At 33.6% G+C, this 18,544-nt stretch overlaps 1 protein-coding gene across 3 annotated transcripts in view; it reads right to left on the bottom strand.

The window, feature by feature from the left end:
* POF1B (POF1B actin binding protein) overlaps positions 1-18,544 on the bottom strand; it is a 103,495-nt gene that overhangs the window by 60,000 nt on the left and 24,951 nt on the right. For all 3 annotated transcript variants that reach the window (XM_078065162.1, XM_078065164.1, XM_078065163.1), the window contains exons 5-6: positions 15,745-15,846; positions 10,492-10,674 (exon numbers count right to left, since the gene is read on the bottom strand). In XM_078065162.1, the coding sequence (XP_077921288.1) occupies positions 10,492-10,674; positions 15,745-15,846 (285 nt within the window). The remainder of the gene's footprint in view (positions 1-10,491; positions 10,675-15,744; positions 15,847-18,544) is intronic.

The following is an 18,544-nucleotide window of genomic DNA, read 5'->3' as shown; positions in this document are numbered from 1 at the left end:
ACTTCAAAGTTGGAGGTTAAGTATATTGCTTACCTCAACTTCAACTGTAAAATATAGTTAATTTAGTACCTACTTTATAAAATTACTGGAGATATCACATTTTTTTGGCAAATTGTCAAACCATCATACAAATTAATGGTTTTATTTAACTTAAGGCAAATGGACAATTGGCTATTGGAATAGTGATAGAAGTAGAAGACACTTGTAAATTTTCTACAAAACTCTCAGCTGCCTGAGAGTAGAGACACTGTCTTTATATCTTTCTTTAATTCCACCATCTAGCATAGTACCTGAATATAGTAGATGCTACGTAAACCTTTGTTGCAAGTAAATAGTAAGAAAGTTGTTTGTAATAAAGGATGAAATTGGGGCTAAATATTAAGGATGATAGATGGAAAAGCAGTAGCTGGAAGAGGTGCTTTAATAAAGCACACTGAACATGGACTTTAGTGAAACCTAATCAAGGTTGTCCTTGCTCCTTTTTGGTGTGTGTGTGTACATTTTGACATTATGTTATAAAATAAGATGATTTTTTCACTCCTAACCAAGTGAAAAAAAAGTAGGTGGTTTGGATTATCATTTTATAATGAACACAGGTGATTGAATTTATAACATTTTGTGAAAGCTTACATTATTCTTTCTGACTAGAAAATAAAATGTTTAATATTTTCCTATAATACAAGTGACTATCAAGAATTCATGAAGCTTTTTCTCACAGACAATGGAAACTTTGTCACTAATCAGGTTTCCATGCCCCTCTTTTTTTCCCTATTGCTTCAAGGAAGCTCAGAGTGATGTTTTTAGCCCAGCTTTACTAATAACATGGAACTCTGCAGCCTGCATGTCTCTGTACTCTCTTTTCCTTCTGGTTGTATTGCTCCATTATATTTACACTGTCCCTGACATCTTTTTCTATTATATTACCTCTTATTTGTTCTCTTAAGCTACTTGAAGTTCTTTTTTTCCCTTTTTGTAATGAAGTAGGATATATACCAAAGAAATTAATTTTAAATGAATGTGTATTTTTTAATACATAACTTCTCAGTAACATCTTTGTTGCTGTCTTTTACTCCTTTCCATTTCTCTGTCATTTCTATATCCTGACATTCTTTAGTATATAATTTATTCAAGAAATGGAACCACATCTTTATGTAAGGTAAGCCATTGGAGGAACTTACTACACATATGCAGTAACTCTTTTAATTAATTTATCTTATATTCTAACTTTTCTTTCTTAAACCAAAGGCTAAAATCTATACCCCCAAGCCACATGCAGGACTTAAAAGATCTCAGTGGCATTATTCTTTTCATTCATTCAGCACACATTTATTGAAAATTTACTAAGCACTGTCCTAAGTTACACTTCTAAGTGCTACTGGAAAATATACATAAGATACTATCTTCTCTTTCAAGGGCTTTATGGTCTTTTAGAAGAGCTAAGATATGTACCTAAACAACTTTAATGTAGGGAATAGATTGACCAATTAGTAAGGGCTATAAAGAGAGTCACAGATCAAATACTAAGGGAGATATAAGAAGGAAACCTAACTTTCAGCTATATGATGGAGGTTATACATAGGAAGAATCTTCAGACTATGACAACTGATTAGGTTTGGAGTGGCAAAGGAGAGGGAAAGTAAAAATAACGGTAAATTCTAACCCTTGTGATTAGGGTAGTGGAAATATTAATATGAATAGGGGACATAGAATGAAAAACTTATGGAGTCAGTTGGAGGTGACTGTGGAACAGCCAAGTAGAAATGTCAACTAGTCCATTAAAATGATGAATTAGAGCTCAGGAAGAAAGTTTTGGGAATTGTCCATGTAAAGATAATCATGTGCAGGTGTCCATATAAATGTTGCAGAAGTCAAGATTTTATATCATATAGTCAAGGGAGAGGGGGTAGAGAAAGGAGAAGGAAACCATGGAAGGGTCCTTGGGGAAGATCACCTGATGAAAGAATGAAGAGGAGCCTAAGAACAAGGATTAGAAGCAGCAATACAGTATAATGGGAGGAAAAAATATTAAGAATAGAACAGATCAACAATGTCACATGTTGTATAACTGGAATAAGATAAGAACAAAAAAAGGAAACGGAATTTGCAACGTGGAGGTCAATAAAAGCAATTTTAGGAGCATGTTGAAACTAGAATCTGCTTTTCAAAGTGTTAAGGAATGTGTGGGTACTGAGAAAATGGCCATAGTGAGCATGCTTTCCTCCTTCAGGAATTTTGCAGGTTGAAGGGAATGAAAATATAAGTCAGCAGAATAGTAGGGTTACTAAGGGAGTCACTTTAAAAACAAGGTTAAATTCTTAATTCTTGAAAATCGAAAGAATCAGAAGTTTGCTGAAAATGCAGAGAAAATTTTCAGTGAAGTGGGGCATTGAAGGAGTTTTCATAGTGAACTCAAATTGTGGTCCCTGGACCAATACTATTAGGATAATCAGGGAACTTGGAAATGCAAATAATCCAGACCCAGCAATCGCTATTTAAACAAGCCCTCTAACTGATTCTGGTGCACAATAAAATTTGAGTTCCACTGGCCATTCTCAGTAGAAGGTAAAACCACCCGCAGAGAGGGAGAAAACATCAGTGGAACCCAGAATATGAGGAGGGAAGGAAAGATAAGGATTAGATATTGATGACTGTGGTAGTAAGTCAATTAGAATGAATTAAAAGGAATGTCTAGCAACAGAGGGGGTCCAGCAAGATAGAGACAATCTGTTCTAGACTAAATTGGCCTAGCTTGTGGGACTTACTAAATTGGCCTAGCTTGTGGGACTTTCTCTAGCTCACAAACAAGTCAAAATCTAGGGGCAGAGAAAGTGAATGGTAGCCTACCCAAAGTAAGGGATCAGCAAAATGACGACAGTAATCAGAGAGGACAACACAAATTTTAAGGGTTTCTAGCAAAAGCATTGTTAAATTGGATAACAGTGGAGTCCAGCCTGGCTTGGAACTGAAGGCTGGAGAGCTTGATGAGGGTGAAGTTCAGTAGGAATGAGGGAGTAGGAGATGAAGTAAGAAAGTCATAAGAAAAACAGACATTAAACAGTTTCAAGTGATGAGGTTCAAGGAGTAGCCAAAGTCTGTGAGGGCTGAAGATGTAGTGGAAATGAAGGAATTGAGGGTGATAAAGAACCATGAGGACAGAGTGTGGGGAATATCACTGATACGAGTGATGACGTTCTCTTAGATGATTCCAGGGCAGGAGTCAGCGGGAAGTGGAGAGAAGATTGTAAACCTACCAATGAAACAGTCAAAATACGGGGAGAGTAACTAGGTCAATAGATAGTGACAATTGAAGCCAAAACATGCTGTATGTGGTTTGCAGGGTTTTAGAGAGAGGAGATGGTTGATCAAAACAACAACAACAACAACAACAACAACAACAAACCAAACCATCTGAGTGTATAAAATTGTGTTGAGAAAAGAATTAGCAATAGATATATAAAAAACAAAACAAATGAAAAAATTAGGGAATTATTAACACCAGCAAAAAAATAGTTGTATTAATAAAAGAAACAAAATAGTACACAAATTGCTTCAGCAGTAAATAATATTTTCATAGCATTAATAATATAAACACTGAATACTGGTTTAGCCAAAAAATGGAGATTTAACTATATTGGGATGATGGAAGGGATGGAAACAGATGGATGGGGGATTAATAGAACTAAAACCTTATGTACTTGGAATTATCAACAGATAATATTCAACATTGATACATCAAGAAATAGCATAAGAATTTGCATACTATTTAGCTGTATGGAGGTAAATCCCAGAAGAAAAAGCTGAGTTGAAAATAGTTGCCTCTGGGGAATGGGTGTGCATGAAAAGAGTTGGGATAATGAATTACTAAAATATGCCTTTTAGTACTATTTGAATTTTTAAGCTATATACATGCATTACTTTGATTTAAAAGAATAAAAACTGTTTTTTGAAAGTAACAATTCTTGTTTGCCACAAAACAGAGTTTAAAAAGACACCAGTGCAGGAAGTAGCAGGAGACAGATAAGGGTGGAGTTTGGAAAAGATGGACCCAGAACAGATATGGATCAAATTTTTGGAAGGGATAAGCATGGGATAGAGGTTTGCACAAAATAATTCCTCATTTTCAACAATGGGGATGAAGAAGGCAAGAAATATGAAGAGGGACTTTAACCACATTTTAATGAGAGAGGAAGCAGACAGAACTGCTGAGTTTATTAAGCGAACCAGACCAGAGATTCCATCATTAGTGAATGACTTATGTTAAATAAACATTGTAGTAAGTTTCCTGTGTACTTGCCAGAAAAAGCACCTGACACTAAGATCTGTGCTGTCTTGATGTTGACAAATATTTAATTTTCAAATGATGAGAGAAAAGCATCACAAGTTGGACTATTTTCATTTGCAATAGCATTATGCAAGTGAACAGGACTATTGCTTTTACAACTTCCCATGACTCAAAAAGATTTCTTGGCAGCTTCAAGCCAAGTGGAAACGAGTTGCACATATAATATACGTAGTTAGTTTAGTTTTTCCTATAAACACCACCTGTATTACAACTGGTAAAATGAGTTCAGCTGAGCTTTTCCTTGTCATTAGCATATGTAAAATTATCTGTTTCTTGCTAATGTCAGGGAAATGACCACAATGCATTATTTTTAATGTCCCCAGGGAAGGAAATGTGATTGCAAAAAAAAAAAAAAAAGTAATTGCTGATGTTTTGAATTTGAAGCCAACATGATGATGTTTCATGGAAAACATACATAAATTAGTTTTATAAAAATATTTTGAAGCCAGGATTTTGGATACTTGATTTTTAAAAATATTTTAATGACTTTTGCTTGGTGGAAAGAATTTTAAAGATGATTTAGTTTCATTTAAAAATACCATTACATGGGCACTAGGTGTTATATGTAAGTGATGAATCACTAAATTCTACTCCTGAAACTAATATTACACTATATGTTAACTATCTGAATTTAAATAAAAACTTGAAACAAACAAAAATCATCTTAAAAATGTAAAAAAATTAAAAAACAAAAATATCATTACAATGGGAACAAATTTCTTCTATTGATGTTTTGAAGGATTTGGAGCCTGGGGTTGGAAAACAAAGAAGGCACAGAATCGAACATTTATTTGAGCATCTACTATGTACTTGGCTCTAAGCTGAGTACTTTACATATTTTATTTATTTAACACAATAGATGGGGAAACTGAGGTTCAGTTAAGTCAATTACTTCAGTCTAGTTAGGTCAGTTACCTAAGATCATGCAACTGAGCAGAATCAGCTTTTATAAACCGAAATAATTGAATTGAAAGTCTATGCTCTTTTCACCTTATTTTTTTTAAGATTTATTTATTTATTTTAGAAAGAGAGAGAGAGAGAGCACAGTGGGGAGGGGCAGAGGGAGAGGGAGAGAGAAACTCAAGCAGACTCCACGCTTAGCACAGAGCCCAACACAGGGTTGATCCCACAACCTTGAGATTATGACCTGAGCCGAATCCAAGAGTCGGGTGCTTAACTGACTGCGCCACCCAGGCGCCCCTCACCTTATGTTTTGTTTTTGTTTTTTCTACATATTCACCTCCATGTTTATTGCAGCATTACTTACAATAACAAAGATACAGAAATAAGCTAAGTGTCCACTGATGGATAAATGGACAAGGAAGATGTGGTACATACACACAATGACACATTATTCAGCCATAAAAAGAGAACAACATCTTGGCATTTGCGACAACACAGATGGACCTTGAGGGCAAAATGCTAGTTGAAGTAAGTCAGAGAAAGGCAAATACCATATGATCACATTCATATATGGAATCTAAAATAACAAAACCCAAAAAGCCAAGTTCATAAATAGAGTGAAGAGATTGGTGGAGATGTAGGGGTGAAGGTGAGTGAAATAGGTGAAAGGGTCAAAAAGTACAGACTTTCAATCATAAAATAAATGAGTCATAGGGATGTAATATACAGCATGGTGACTACAGTTAATAATACTATATTACATATGTGCAAGTTGCTAAGAGAATAGATCTTAAAAATTCTCATCACTAGAAAGAAGTTAAGCAAACTATGGAAAGTGACATGTTAATGAGACTTACTGTAGTGATTATTTCACAATATATATAACTATCAAATTGTTATGTTTCACACCTGAAATATAATGTTATATGTCAATTATACCCCAATTTAAAAAACTACAATGGGCACTGTGCTTTTTTCCCTTCAATTTATTTTAATTAATTAATTAACTTTAAGTTTTTATTTAAATTCTAGTTAGTTAACATATAACGTACATATAGCATATTGGTTTCAGGAGTAGAACGTAGTATATAACTTAGTATATATAGAGCTTACATATAACACCCAGTGCTCATTAAAACATGTGCTCTTCTAAATACCCATCACCCACTTAGCCCATCCCCCACCCACCTCCCCTCCAGCAACCCTCAGTTTGTTCTCTATAGTTAAGAGTCTTTTATGGTTTGCCTCCCTCTCTCTTTTTACTCTTTCCCCAATGTTCATCTGTTTTGTTTCTTAAATTCCACATATGAGTGAAATCATATCACATTTGTCTTTCTCTGACTGACTTATCTTGCCTAGCATAATAAACTCTAGTTCTATCCATGTCACCACAAATGGCAAGATCTCATTCTTTATATATATTATATGTATAACATATATATAATATATATATATATATATATATGTATGTATATATAAACCACATCCCCCCTATCCACCCATCAGTCAATAGATGTTTGAGTTCTTTCCATAATTTGGCTATTGTTGATAATGCTGCCATAAACATCAGGGGGCATGTGCCCCTTCAAATCAGTATTTTGGTATCCTTTGGGTAAATATCTAGCAGTGCAGTTGCTGGGTCATAGGGTAGCACTATTTTTCACCTTTAGAGGAACCTCCATACTGTTTTCTAGAGTGGCTGCACCAGTTTGCATTCCCATCAACAGTGTAAGAGGGTTCCCCTTTCTCCAGATCCTCACCAACATCTGTTGTTTCCTGTGTTGTTAATTTTAGCTGCTCTGATGGGTGTGAAGTGGTATCTCATTGTGGTTTTGATTTATATTTCCCTGATAATGAATGATGTTGAGCATCTTTTTATGTCTCTTAATCAACTGGATGTCTTTAGAAAAATGTCTGTTCATGTCTTATGCCCATTTTTTAAATTGGATTATTTGTTTTTTGGGTATTGCATTATATCAGTTCTTTATAGATTTTGGATACTAACCCTTTATCAGAAATGTCACTTGCAAATATTTTATCCTATTCTGTAGGTTGCCTTTTAGTTTGTTGATTGTTTCCTTCACTGTGCAGAAGTTTTTCATCTTGATGAAATCCCAATAGTTAATTTTTGTTTTTGTTTCCCTTACCTCAGGAGATGTGTCTACTAAGAAGTTGCTTTGCCCGATGTCAGAGAGGTTGCTGCCTATGTTCTCCTCTAGGGTTTTGATGGTTTCCTGTCTCACATTTAAGCCATTCATCCATTTTGAATTTATTGTTGTGTATGGTGTAAGAAAGTGGTCCAGTTTCGTTCTTCTGCATGTTGCTGTCCAGGTTTCCCAACACCATTTGTTGAACATACTGTCTTTCTTCCATTGAATATTCTTCCCTGCTTTGTCAAAGATTAGTTGACCATATAGTTGTGGGTTCATTTCTGGGTTTTCTATTCTGTTCCATTGATTTATGTGTTTTTGTGCTAGTACCATACTGTCTTGATGATTACAGTTTGTAATAGAGCTTGAAGTCCGAAATTGTGATGCTTCCTGCATTGCTTTTCTTTTTCATTGCTTTGCCTATTCAGAGTCTTTTGTTGTTCCATAAAAAGTTTAGGATTGGTTGCTCTAGCTGTGTGAAAAATGCTGTTGGTATTTTAATAGGGAATGCATTAAATGTGTAGATTGCTTTGGGCAAAGTATAGACATTTTAACAATATTTGTTCTTCCAACCCATGAGCATGGAATGTTTTTCCTTTTCTTTGTGTCATCTTCAATTTACTTCATAACTGTTCTAAATTTTTCAGAGTACAGATCTTTTACCTTTTTGGTTAGGTTTATTTGTTTTAACCTTATTATGCTCCCTCCAAATTACAATTTAACCCTAAAAATAAACTAAAAATGGGCCAACCTTTAGTTTTAAGAGAACCTGACTTATATCTGCTCTATAGCTCTTTAAAGAGACTCTCTTCCACCCATGTGGAAGAGATATTTAAATACCAAGGAGTATTTAAATACTCAGTATTTAAATGCTCAGTCGGTTAAGCATCTACCTTGGGCTCAGGTCATGATCCCAGGATCCTGGGATCGAGACCTTCATCGGGCTCCCTGGCCCACAGGAGTCTGCTTCTCCCTCTGCCACTCCTCCCACTTGTTCTCTCAATCTCTCTCTCTCTCTCTCAAATAAATAAATAAAATCTTTAAAAAAATAAATATCAAGGAGTCTAGTTGGGAGAACTCATTTTCTTCCCTCCTTTATGTATGGGATCTGCACAACCAGATTACCCCATCCTCAGTCTGACCAGGAGTGAATCCTATGTAATCCATATAAGTGGAATTACTAGCTCTACACTTCCCAGGGCACTATCCTGTTTTCAGCAGACAACCCAGAAAAATTTAATCTATACAAAAACCCTCCAATATTTAACAAAGCTACATCAGAATCTCAAACTGAAGCATAAATATAAAATAAAAAATAATATATTAGTTATTCAACTCTTCCCATTTTCAAAATACACAATATCTAGTCTGGTCAAATATACTATTAGTTGTACTAAGCTAGTGAAAGAATATCATAGCATCACCATTGCCACTGGACAAGATTCTTAATCCTGTGATATTATTTCCATCTCTGATAAATGTCCTTCATTCCATTCTTACTGTTATTATTTTAGCTTAAGTTTTACACTTGAAATAGCTTCTAAGAATCTCTGAAAATCTTCTCTGTGGATTTTTTTTTATGTTGCAGACTTTATAGTTTATAAAGCACTTTCAACATATGTTTTTATTTAGACTTTATATCAATTCTATGAGGTAGACATTACTACCTAAATTTTATGGATGAAGATGTTTCTGAGAGATTTAGTATTAATTAAAAATACACAGCTTGAAAGGTACAGAACCTGGGACTGGAACCCAGTTCTTCTTTCTCTGAAGCTGGTCCACTTTCTGTTATGTCACCAGTACCCCTCCTCTGGCAGGCTCTTAGTCCAGTGCTCTATTTATGTTTACACTATTGATAAAGGACTCCCTACATCTCTCTGTCTTGGCTTTTCCACATGCTAGCTGTGCAAACTTTTGCAAGTAACTTATGAGTGATAAATCTCTATTTTATGATGAGGAAACAGGAGCAAAGAATTAGACTAAACTGTATGAAATCATTGCTATTTGACCAACATTGACCTACAAAAATGACAATTTCAAATGATTTAACTTAATAAAATATTTTTAATCATTATTACCAATCCATTTAATGTAAGAAGTTCAACACCATCTGTACCATGTTTTAGAGTAATCCAGATGACAATATTCCCATACATGAAATTCAAAGAAAATATAATTTTAGCTTTTTTAGGGTGGAAAAATATGGATTTTAAATCTTTTATGGTTATTTTTGACCAATATGGCCAAAGGACATATTTTAAAGTTTCAGTCCTTAGAAATAATCTTATGCATATTTACTATAAAACAATCAAAATTCTTATGTGTGCAGGCTCCTTCTTTATTTTTTCTTATTCTTTTCCTTCTATCTTTTAGTAAGAGCTGCCTATGAAACAGGTCAATTTGAGCAAGTTATTCCTTACTGGGAAAAAAGACCTGAAAAAATACAAATGGTGATTGATTCCCCACTGTTTCAGTTATTGTTGTTAGTTTTACCAAGATACAAGAAAATATTTTTTCCTTTAACACTTGTATAACAGTTGTTTCCAAAATTCCAGTCTTCAGAATATAAGTTAGTCACTGATGATTGTATCCCAAGGGATTTCTCCTTAGCAACCAAGTTTTAGTTTCTATTTTGTTGATGTACTATACAATAAAATGTATGCATTTTCTGACTTGCATTAATATAGCATATTTTCATAGAATACATATAGGAAGTAATTGCCAGTTTGTGAAATGTGACCATTTTAATCCTTAGCTAATATCCTTTCCAATTCATTGTCCATTTAAATACCATGCCTCATGAAAATATTTAATGTTGCACAACCATTGAACCCTTTTAGAACTGAGGATCAGCTAGAAATTAGGTATTCATTAATCAGTTTATAACTTCCCTCATAGATTTAATGCATTAATGGACCTGAATTATTTTGTCTTCTGACAGGAAATAAAAAATTTTGTTTTAAAAATGCCACAAACAAAACACAAATACCTCAATATTTTGTTGAAAATTCAATGTGGGTGCCTATACAGTGGTGTGAGAAGGGTTTAAGAGTGTTATTTCAGTTTTATAAGGAATCAGCCAATTGATCTTACCTGATCATGTATATGGCTTGATCCGCCATGGCACAGTTCTTTTCCAGTGTTTGTAGAAATCGAATCACTTCCTGTGATGGTTTGGATTTGTTGGCTAGAATGGGATTGTTGACAGTGTGGAGAGTGGATGATCTGGGGCTGTTGGACAATGTGATGATGACATTGGACCTGTGGATAGCATTCCTAAAACACACATACATGTCAAAATAGCCTGTGAGAATAAAAATTACTAATTGAGAAAAGCCCAATGAATGCATTTTTAAAAGTTTAATGTATTCTTTCATAAGGTAATTCAATCCCTAAAATTTGTAGTTTTAATATATGATATATTATTTTTTTTCAAATTATTTCATCGGGAGAAATTGTATTGAATTCTATTTTTGTTTGATCAGGTGGCTGTGACCATCCAAATACTTACCTAAATTGGCCAGAGAATTGCATGTTCTGATTAAATTAATATTTCAGTTATACTTAACAGTAAAACTATAATGAATATTAATATTAATTACTCTTTGATGATTCAACGAGCACTTCAGCATCTAATTTTATAATAATACTATCATACTGAAGATGTAGATGGATATAAAAATAGAAAATAATATAATGCTGTGATTTTCAATATCAGGAAGCATATTAGAATCACAGTGGGGGCAGACAAAATTCTTATGCTTATGAAAATCAAGCACAAATTAAAATAAAAGATTGGAAAACAGTAACTAAAGATTCAGATCCAGAAAACGGGGATTCTAACTGATTCTACCACTTACTCTGTGATCTTGGGGAACTATGCAATCTTTATGAGCCTCAGTTTACTCATTTTCAAAAATGGAGATAATATGTGTCTCATTGGGTTGTTATGAGGAGTAAATAAACTAATGTTTATAAAGTGCCTAGTACAAAGTAGGTGGGTAATAAACATTTATTATTATCATATTATTTCATTATCATTGTCATCATAAACTTAATCATCATACATCCCACTAATTTGTTTTTAAAGATTTTATTTATTTATTTGACAGAGACAGAGACAGCGAGAGCAGGAACACAAGGAGGGGGAGTGGGAGAGGGAGAAGCAGGCTTCCCGCCGAGCGGGGAGCCCGATGTGGGGCTCGATCCCAGGACTCTGGGACCATGACCTGAGCCGAAGGCAGCCGCTTAAGGACTGAGCCACCCAGGCGCCCCACCCCACTAATTTTGCAGGTGGAAAAAAAACCCTGAGGTCCAGAGAAGTAAGATGTTTTACTCATAATGACATGATTAATTCTTGGAAAAATTGGGATTGGAATTCATGATTTCTAGCTCAGAGTTCTTTCAGAACGTAAGGCTGAATTTTTACTGTCCTCAAAATAGTCTGGAACTTGTTTTTAAACTAAATCTTTACTATCTGCTTATTTATTTGTCATGGATTTTTTTCTGATAAAATATAGGGCACAGAGTAAGAAAGGATATCAGGTTGTTTCAGTTTTGAGGATTTCAGATATACTTCAATTTCCTATATTATTTTGTTATTATTCTACTTTGATAAAAAGCATCTGAAAGCCGGTTTTCAAAGAAAAAACATTCTCTATTTTGAATCAGAATGCTACATTCATGCACATACATTTAGCTTTGGAAGTATAAATTCAATGCTCTATTTCCTTTTGACAGTGGAAAGTTGGCCTGCATTAATGAAGTAAAACACTTCAAATTTTATATTTTTTTAATGTGGAACAATTTTCAAACTATATATATTAAATGAAAAAAGCAAGATGCATAAGAAGGAATATACTATGCTTCCTTTGGTATAACATTTTTAAAAATATACATATGTGTATATTTACAAATATACACAACTTCTTTTAAATGCATAGAGCAAAAATCTTTTAAGAGTGACTGCCCCTGGGAAAAGGAACTGAGAGACAAGAAGGTTAGGATAGAGAGGCTTTTTTTTTTTTTTTACCACTGTATATATTTTTATTCTCTTTTTATATTCTTTTTGTACCTTTTATAATTTTTATGCTTTGGAATTTTTAATATGTATACAAATTATCTTTTTAAGTATAAAAAATTATTTTGAAAGAAAGAAAAATACATAAAGAAACATATTTTACAAATAAAAACTACCTTGGTAGTAATTGATAATAAAGGTCATAGAATCTGTTCTTAGAATCATTTTCCCCAGGATCTTTTCAAATATGACTCACTTTATATGCTAGCACTAAGATCTCTACAGTTTAGAAGTCAGACTGTGTACTATCAGCCACTTATGTACAAATTGTAGGGGTGAATGTATTTCTGTTCTTTTTTGTTACAAAATATCTTCATACACTGGATTAGAATAAAGTCAGAGTGACAGGCTGAGAAAACTTTCACCCAGCAGGGAACTTGTACAGTACTGAAATAGAATTCCTCCTTAAAAAAAAAAATTAATGTGTTCTTTAAAAAGCAAGTTAGGAAACACTTTGGAGGACATATCGATATAGGACAATAAACAAAACTCATTTCTCAATCATCTTCCTTTATTAATATATCAGTTGACTCTTGAATAGAATGCTGACAGTCTCTCCATCTGGGGTGTCTTGTGGTTTCCTTGAGCCTTTCTGGCCTCTGAATCACTCATTAGTATCACTGAAGTCTTAGCAGATTTTCAGCTTCAATTCTCACACCTGACTACTAAAATTATTGTTCTAAATCATGCTATTCATACATTACTCATATTTTTGAAGTGTACCACAAGCTGGATTTTTAATGTACAAAAGATTAAACATTTATGATTTATCATATATTTTGTCTTCTTTGATAGAGAAAAAATATATACAGAGTACAGTTCATATGAACTACATAATTATCTTGCAACTGGCACCAACTTACCACCTTTTCATGACAAAGACCTCTTTTTTAGGCAGGTCTGATCTCCTAAGAGCTAGTCCTATTTGAACTAGTCTCATGTAACATTAACCATTTCATCCAAACTTAGCTTTATCGAGCTTGTCCTACTGCATCTCTATCACTGAGGAAACTCAACTAGGTCAAGGCAGTTGTAGTTTGTTCCATATGCCTGGTTCCTTTTACCTTGGGTAATCTTTCATGGCAGTCCCCAAACTCCCAAATCATTTAAGTCACTAATAAAAAAAAGTGGATGTAAAAAGGTAAATATTCAAATTAATAGTAAGTAACTGTAGTGTTCTTTTAAAGGAGTTCTTTAATTGTTCCATATGTATAGCAATAATGATGTACAGGATATTCAGTCTTTTCCTCTAGAAATGAAGACTTAGAAAAGTATCCTTTTTGAGACAAGAAATTAGAAGAGCATGAAATGATGTGTCTCAAACATTTCTTTAAAATGTGTCAAACTTATTGTTTGGTCAGTCCAGTCGGACAAAGGACAGATGTTATAATTTGATAGCTTGAGGAAAATGCCCCTTGAAGAACTGACATATTTGATAAAATTTTTCTATTTGGTATCACAATATCCAGAAATATTCTATTGTTCTTCTGAAAGATATGTGTTCAATACATACCAAACTCTCTAATATATCCAACTTTCTAAGCAGACCAGAGTCTTAAAGGTTTGGATTTTTATAATTCTGAGAGTTTACACTATTTTATTTTTAATGGGCATCAAATAAGTAATAATGTATTAGTTCCTATGAATCAGATAACAACTGCCCATAAATGTTCATAAAAATAAGATGTGTTCTCATGCCAAGAAAATTAAAAAGAATTTAGTATATTTTAATGTTTCATTTGTATATGAGAAAAATGATTTTGTGATAAAAATTCATTTGATATTATTTAACTGCCTGTTATAAGTTAAATTGTGTCCCCCCAACAAAAAACGTAGGTTAGAGTCCTAATCCTTAGTACCTCAGAATGTGACCTTGTTTAGAAACAGGGGCTGCTCCTTCTTTTTTTTTTTTTTTTCTTGAAACAAGGCCTTTATAGAAGTAAGAAGTTAAAATGAGGTCATTAGGATGGGTCCTAATCAAATATGACTGGTGTCCTCATAAAAAGGGAAAATTTGGACACAGACAGACATGCACAGAAGGAAGATGATATGAAGACATACAGGACGGATGCCATGTGAAGATAAAGGATAAAAGTTATGCATCTACAAACCAAGGAACACCTGAGACCATAAGAAATTAGGAGATAGTCATAGAAGAGGTCCTTCCCTAAAGGCTTCAAAGGGAGCATGGCCCTGCCAACATCATGATTTCATACTTCTGGCCTACAGAACTGTGAGACAATAAAAGTGTGTTCTTTTAAGCCACCAAGATTGTGATACTTTGTTACAGTAGTCCTAAGAAACTAATACACTATCCTACTTCAAGAATGTTCAAGAGATAAGTCCTAGGCTTTGTTTGGGCTGGACATGCTTGTATCCACTGAGATCAATGTGAAACTTCTGCTGGCTACAGTAACAACCCTGATTGTAGGTCTGGAGCTCTACATGCTATGGAATTACCATTGCCCTGCTACAGTTTTGAATGTTGTACTTGGTCTCTCAGCTGAATTTAATGAAATTTTTAAAATGTGACTTGAACTATAGTTTTCTAGACTTTTACAGTATATAGTATTTTACATACCTGCTCATACACACCGTTCATTTGAAAATTCGTTTTATATATTTTTTTTTACATTTTTTCAAGTTTTTGTTTAAATTCTAGTTAGTTAACGTATAATATAATATTGGCTTCAGGAGTAGAATTTAGTGATTCATCACTTACATATAACATCCAAAGTTCATCACAAGTGGCCTCCTTATACCCATCACCCATTTAGCCCATCCCCTGCCCACCTCCCTCCATCAATCTTCAGTTTGTTCTCTATAGTTAAGAGTCTGTTATGGTTTGTCTCCCTCTCTTTTTCCCCCCTTTCCCTACGTTCATCTGTTTTGTTTCTCAAATTCCATAATTAAGGCAAAGTTATAATGCTTTAAATTATAATTTGTGTGAGACCAGTTTAAAAGAAACGTACGAAGCACTGGGATATCTGTATTAAATTCAGTTTCTACCATTAATTTTCTAGGTGACTTGACATATTTTTACTTCAGTTTCCCTTTCAGTAAAAAAGGGACAATAATACTTCACATGGGAGAATAAATGTGAAAGTGTTAAGGATGATATGAAGGGCTGTAGACATAATAAGGTATTATTATGACTCATAGTGGCCTTGCTTGGCACTTGACAATTGAGTGTCATCTTAACTCTATTAAAATACTGGTAATTCAGAAGTATACACTTAATAAGCTTTAAAACAAATTTTACATACCTGATCCGTATTTAGCTTCTCTACTTTTCTTATTGTTTTTTCATAAATAACATTGTTTCCTGGGAAGAAATGGCCTCCTCTTAGGAATGGAGGAAGTGGTTCCTATAAAGACAATAATGACTGTGTTTTGTTTTGAAAGGTACTGTTTCAGAGGAACTTCAACTTAAGCAAATATCTAGTCTCTAATAAACTCTGAGTTAGTAGCATACTAGGAGAATGGAATGACATCCCAATAAGGTTTTGAGAGATGCAAGGAAATAGTAAAAAGATAGTCTGTTTTCTCAAGCAGAGAATCTGGATCTCTCCTACTACCTTTTACTAGGCCTAACAAAGTGTTTTAGGGGAAATTGGAAGGGTCTGAGAAAGATAATTTTTTTTTCCTGTTCTTAAGGCAAGATACAGGGAGTTTCCTCTGAGGTAGACAGGCATGAGGTCAACTTCATTTAAATTGAGTTCACTGGCAGGTTTCTTTCTAGGCAAAAGTATTATTGGAGAAATGCAAAATAAACAATTCATCACTGAGCTCTAAAGTAGGTAAAACTATATTAAAGATATTTTTTTCCTGGAACTTAGCTTTGGTGTCCTTGAAGTGTACAATTCTTACTTGTGATTATAATCAAAGCTAAGTCTGTCTATACAACATATGTTTTGAATATTGAGAACAGAGTAGAGTCTTTAAGCACTACTGTATCCCCATATAATCAACTAAGTTGATGTAGTATTATCCAAGTGCTTAAAAGATATCAGCCAATGAAATAAAGGCTATTGACATGTCCAAGATCTGAAAGAGATCAGGGAAAGACTAATAAGAATCAGATCAAGAGCTTAAAATAAATGCAATATTACTATATTTCTTTCCCTTCTTTTTTTTGTTTTCATATGAGTCTACTTATATGGAGGGAGTTGAGGTTGTTTTGTTACAAAGAAAAATTGCATTCATTTATTTTTGTAATATAGGGGAACAGTATAGAAGGGGATTGACCAAGCCTGCTACCATTTAATGTGTTTAAGACCATTTCAAAATCAAAATATGTTAGCATTTTTGTCATCTGCTATTGTAAAAACTCTTAAAAACAACTGGATGAAAACACTGTTTGTTGAGAATGCAAAACACTCTGAAATCCAAAGCTATATACTTCTTGTATTCAAGATTGAATAAAGGGTGCTTTAACTAAATGTTCCTGGAATTTTTTGGTGAAATAAATATGCAAGTAATTAAATTTGGCTAGCTGATGAATTGTTAAATCTAAAGGTGGATATATTTAGAAAGATTCCTCTGGAAGTTCTTTTGTGTCTGTTTGTCTTAGTGAAAAAAAAAGCCTTTTTGGTAGTTATTTGCAGTCATATAACACATGTTTAAGAGCTTACTATGCACAATACACTTTGCTAAGTTTTTTAAAGCGTTTTACTGAGATATTTAATACTTAACAATTATGTATAAATCTAGCAGTGCAATAACTTCAAACTGTAACAATATAGTAATCATATCTATTTAATGTCAACATAACCGATATCAATATACTTTAGCTTACTACATATTACTGGTGATAGTAAAGATTAAAATTATAAAAGGTGACTTGACTGAAATATGCACATTTATGTAAATGTAGACTAGATATCAATGATCTGTTTTAAAAAATGGCTACACTTTCTTACTAAAACAAATCTCTTTTCCTCATTTTCCACTTTACTCTGCTATTTTGATATTCTTTTTTTTATTATGTTCAATTAGCCAATATATAGTACATCATAAGCTTTTGTTGTAGTGTTCAACAATTCATTAGTTGTGTATAATACCCAGTGCTCAGTTTTATAAGGCATGAATCACACTTAGATTATTACCAGGAAGACTGAATATTGATCAGTATTTATCAAACTATAGCCAAAAGCCTATTTTTATAATGTCCTCGAGCTAAGAATGATATTTAGATTTTTAAAGGACTGTAAGTACAAAGAAGACCAAAACCCTATGGTGACAGCAAAACCTAAAATATTTACTATATTGCCTTTCATAGGAAAATTTTGCTGATCCCTGGTCTAGATAATATATGAACACAAACATCTATAATACAAGGTAGAAAGAAGCAAGTGCCTATAAGAGGTTCAGAGAAATAACTTATGGGATGAAATTCAGAAGAGGAAAAATTGAATTCCATCTGTGGTGCTCAGGTAGGTTACTTTGATCAGGTGGCATTTGAGAAAAGGTTAAGGTGGGCTTTGCATATGAGGAGATGGAAGAAAATGGTATTACAAATGAAAACAAAATAAGTCATGAAACCAAGACTGTAGAAGTGTAAGATATATGTAAGGGACACAGATGGCAGACAGAAGTTTGGTTCTGAAAGCAGTGAGAAGTCCTTGAATGCTTTTAAATAGGGATGTGAGGTGAACATAAATCTACTTCAGGAAGATTTGCTGGAGAAAGGAAAGAGTAGAGGTGAGAAGACTAGTAAAGAGATTATCCTAAATCATCAAGGACAGTACTTTCCAAAGATGACTCTAAGATCTTAAATCTGAGAAATCTACTACATAACCAATGGTGCCAAAAACAAAAACAAGAAAAGTTGAGACACATTGAATTTTATGTGCTCCTGGTAAAAACCTAGGTCTGATTCATGTTTTTATTCCTCATAACGTTTAGTAAATATATAGTTCATAGTTATCCCTTAAATATGTGTTAAATTATTGCAAATAATTAGCAAAGAGACTTATATCAAAATGTTCAGGAAGGCATTCAAGTTATAGATGTCCAGCGCACAGGTGAGTAGAGATTTCATGGCTACAGTTCTAGTTCTAGATT

Source organism: Halichoerus grypus, chromosome X (genome assembly GCF_964656455.1).
Source record: "Halichoerus grypus chromosome X, mHalGry1.hap1.1, whole genome shotgun sequence".
Taxonomy (NCBI): Eukaryota; Metazoa; Chordata; class Mammalia; order Carnivora; family Phocidae; genus Halichoerus; species Halichoerus grypus.
The sequence above is the reverse complement of the archived record's forward strand: the minus strand, read 5'-3'. Positions and strand labels throughout refer to the sequence as shown.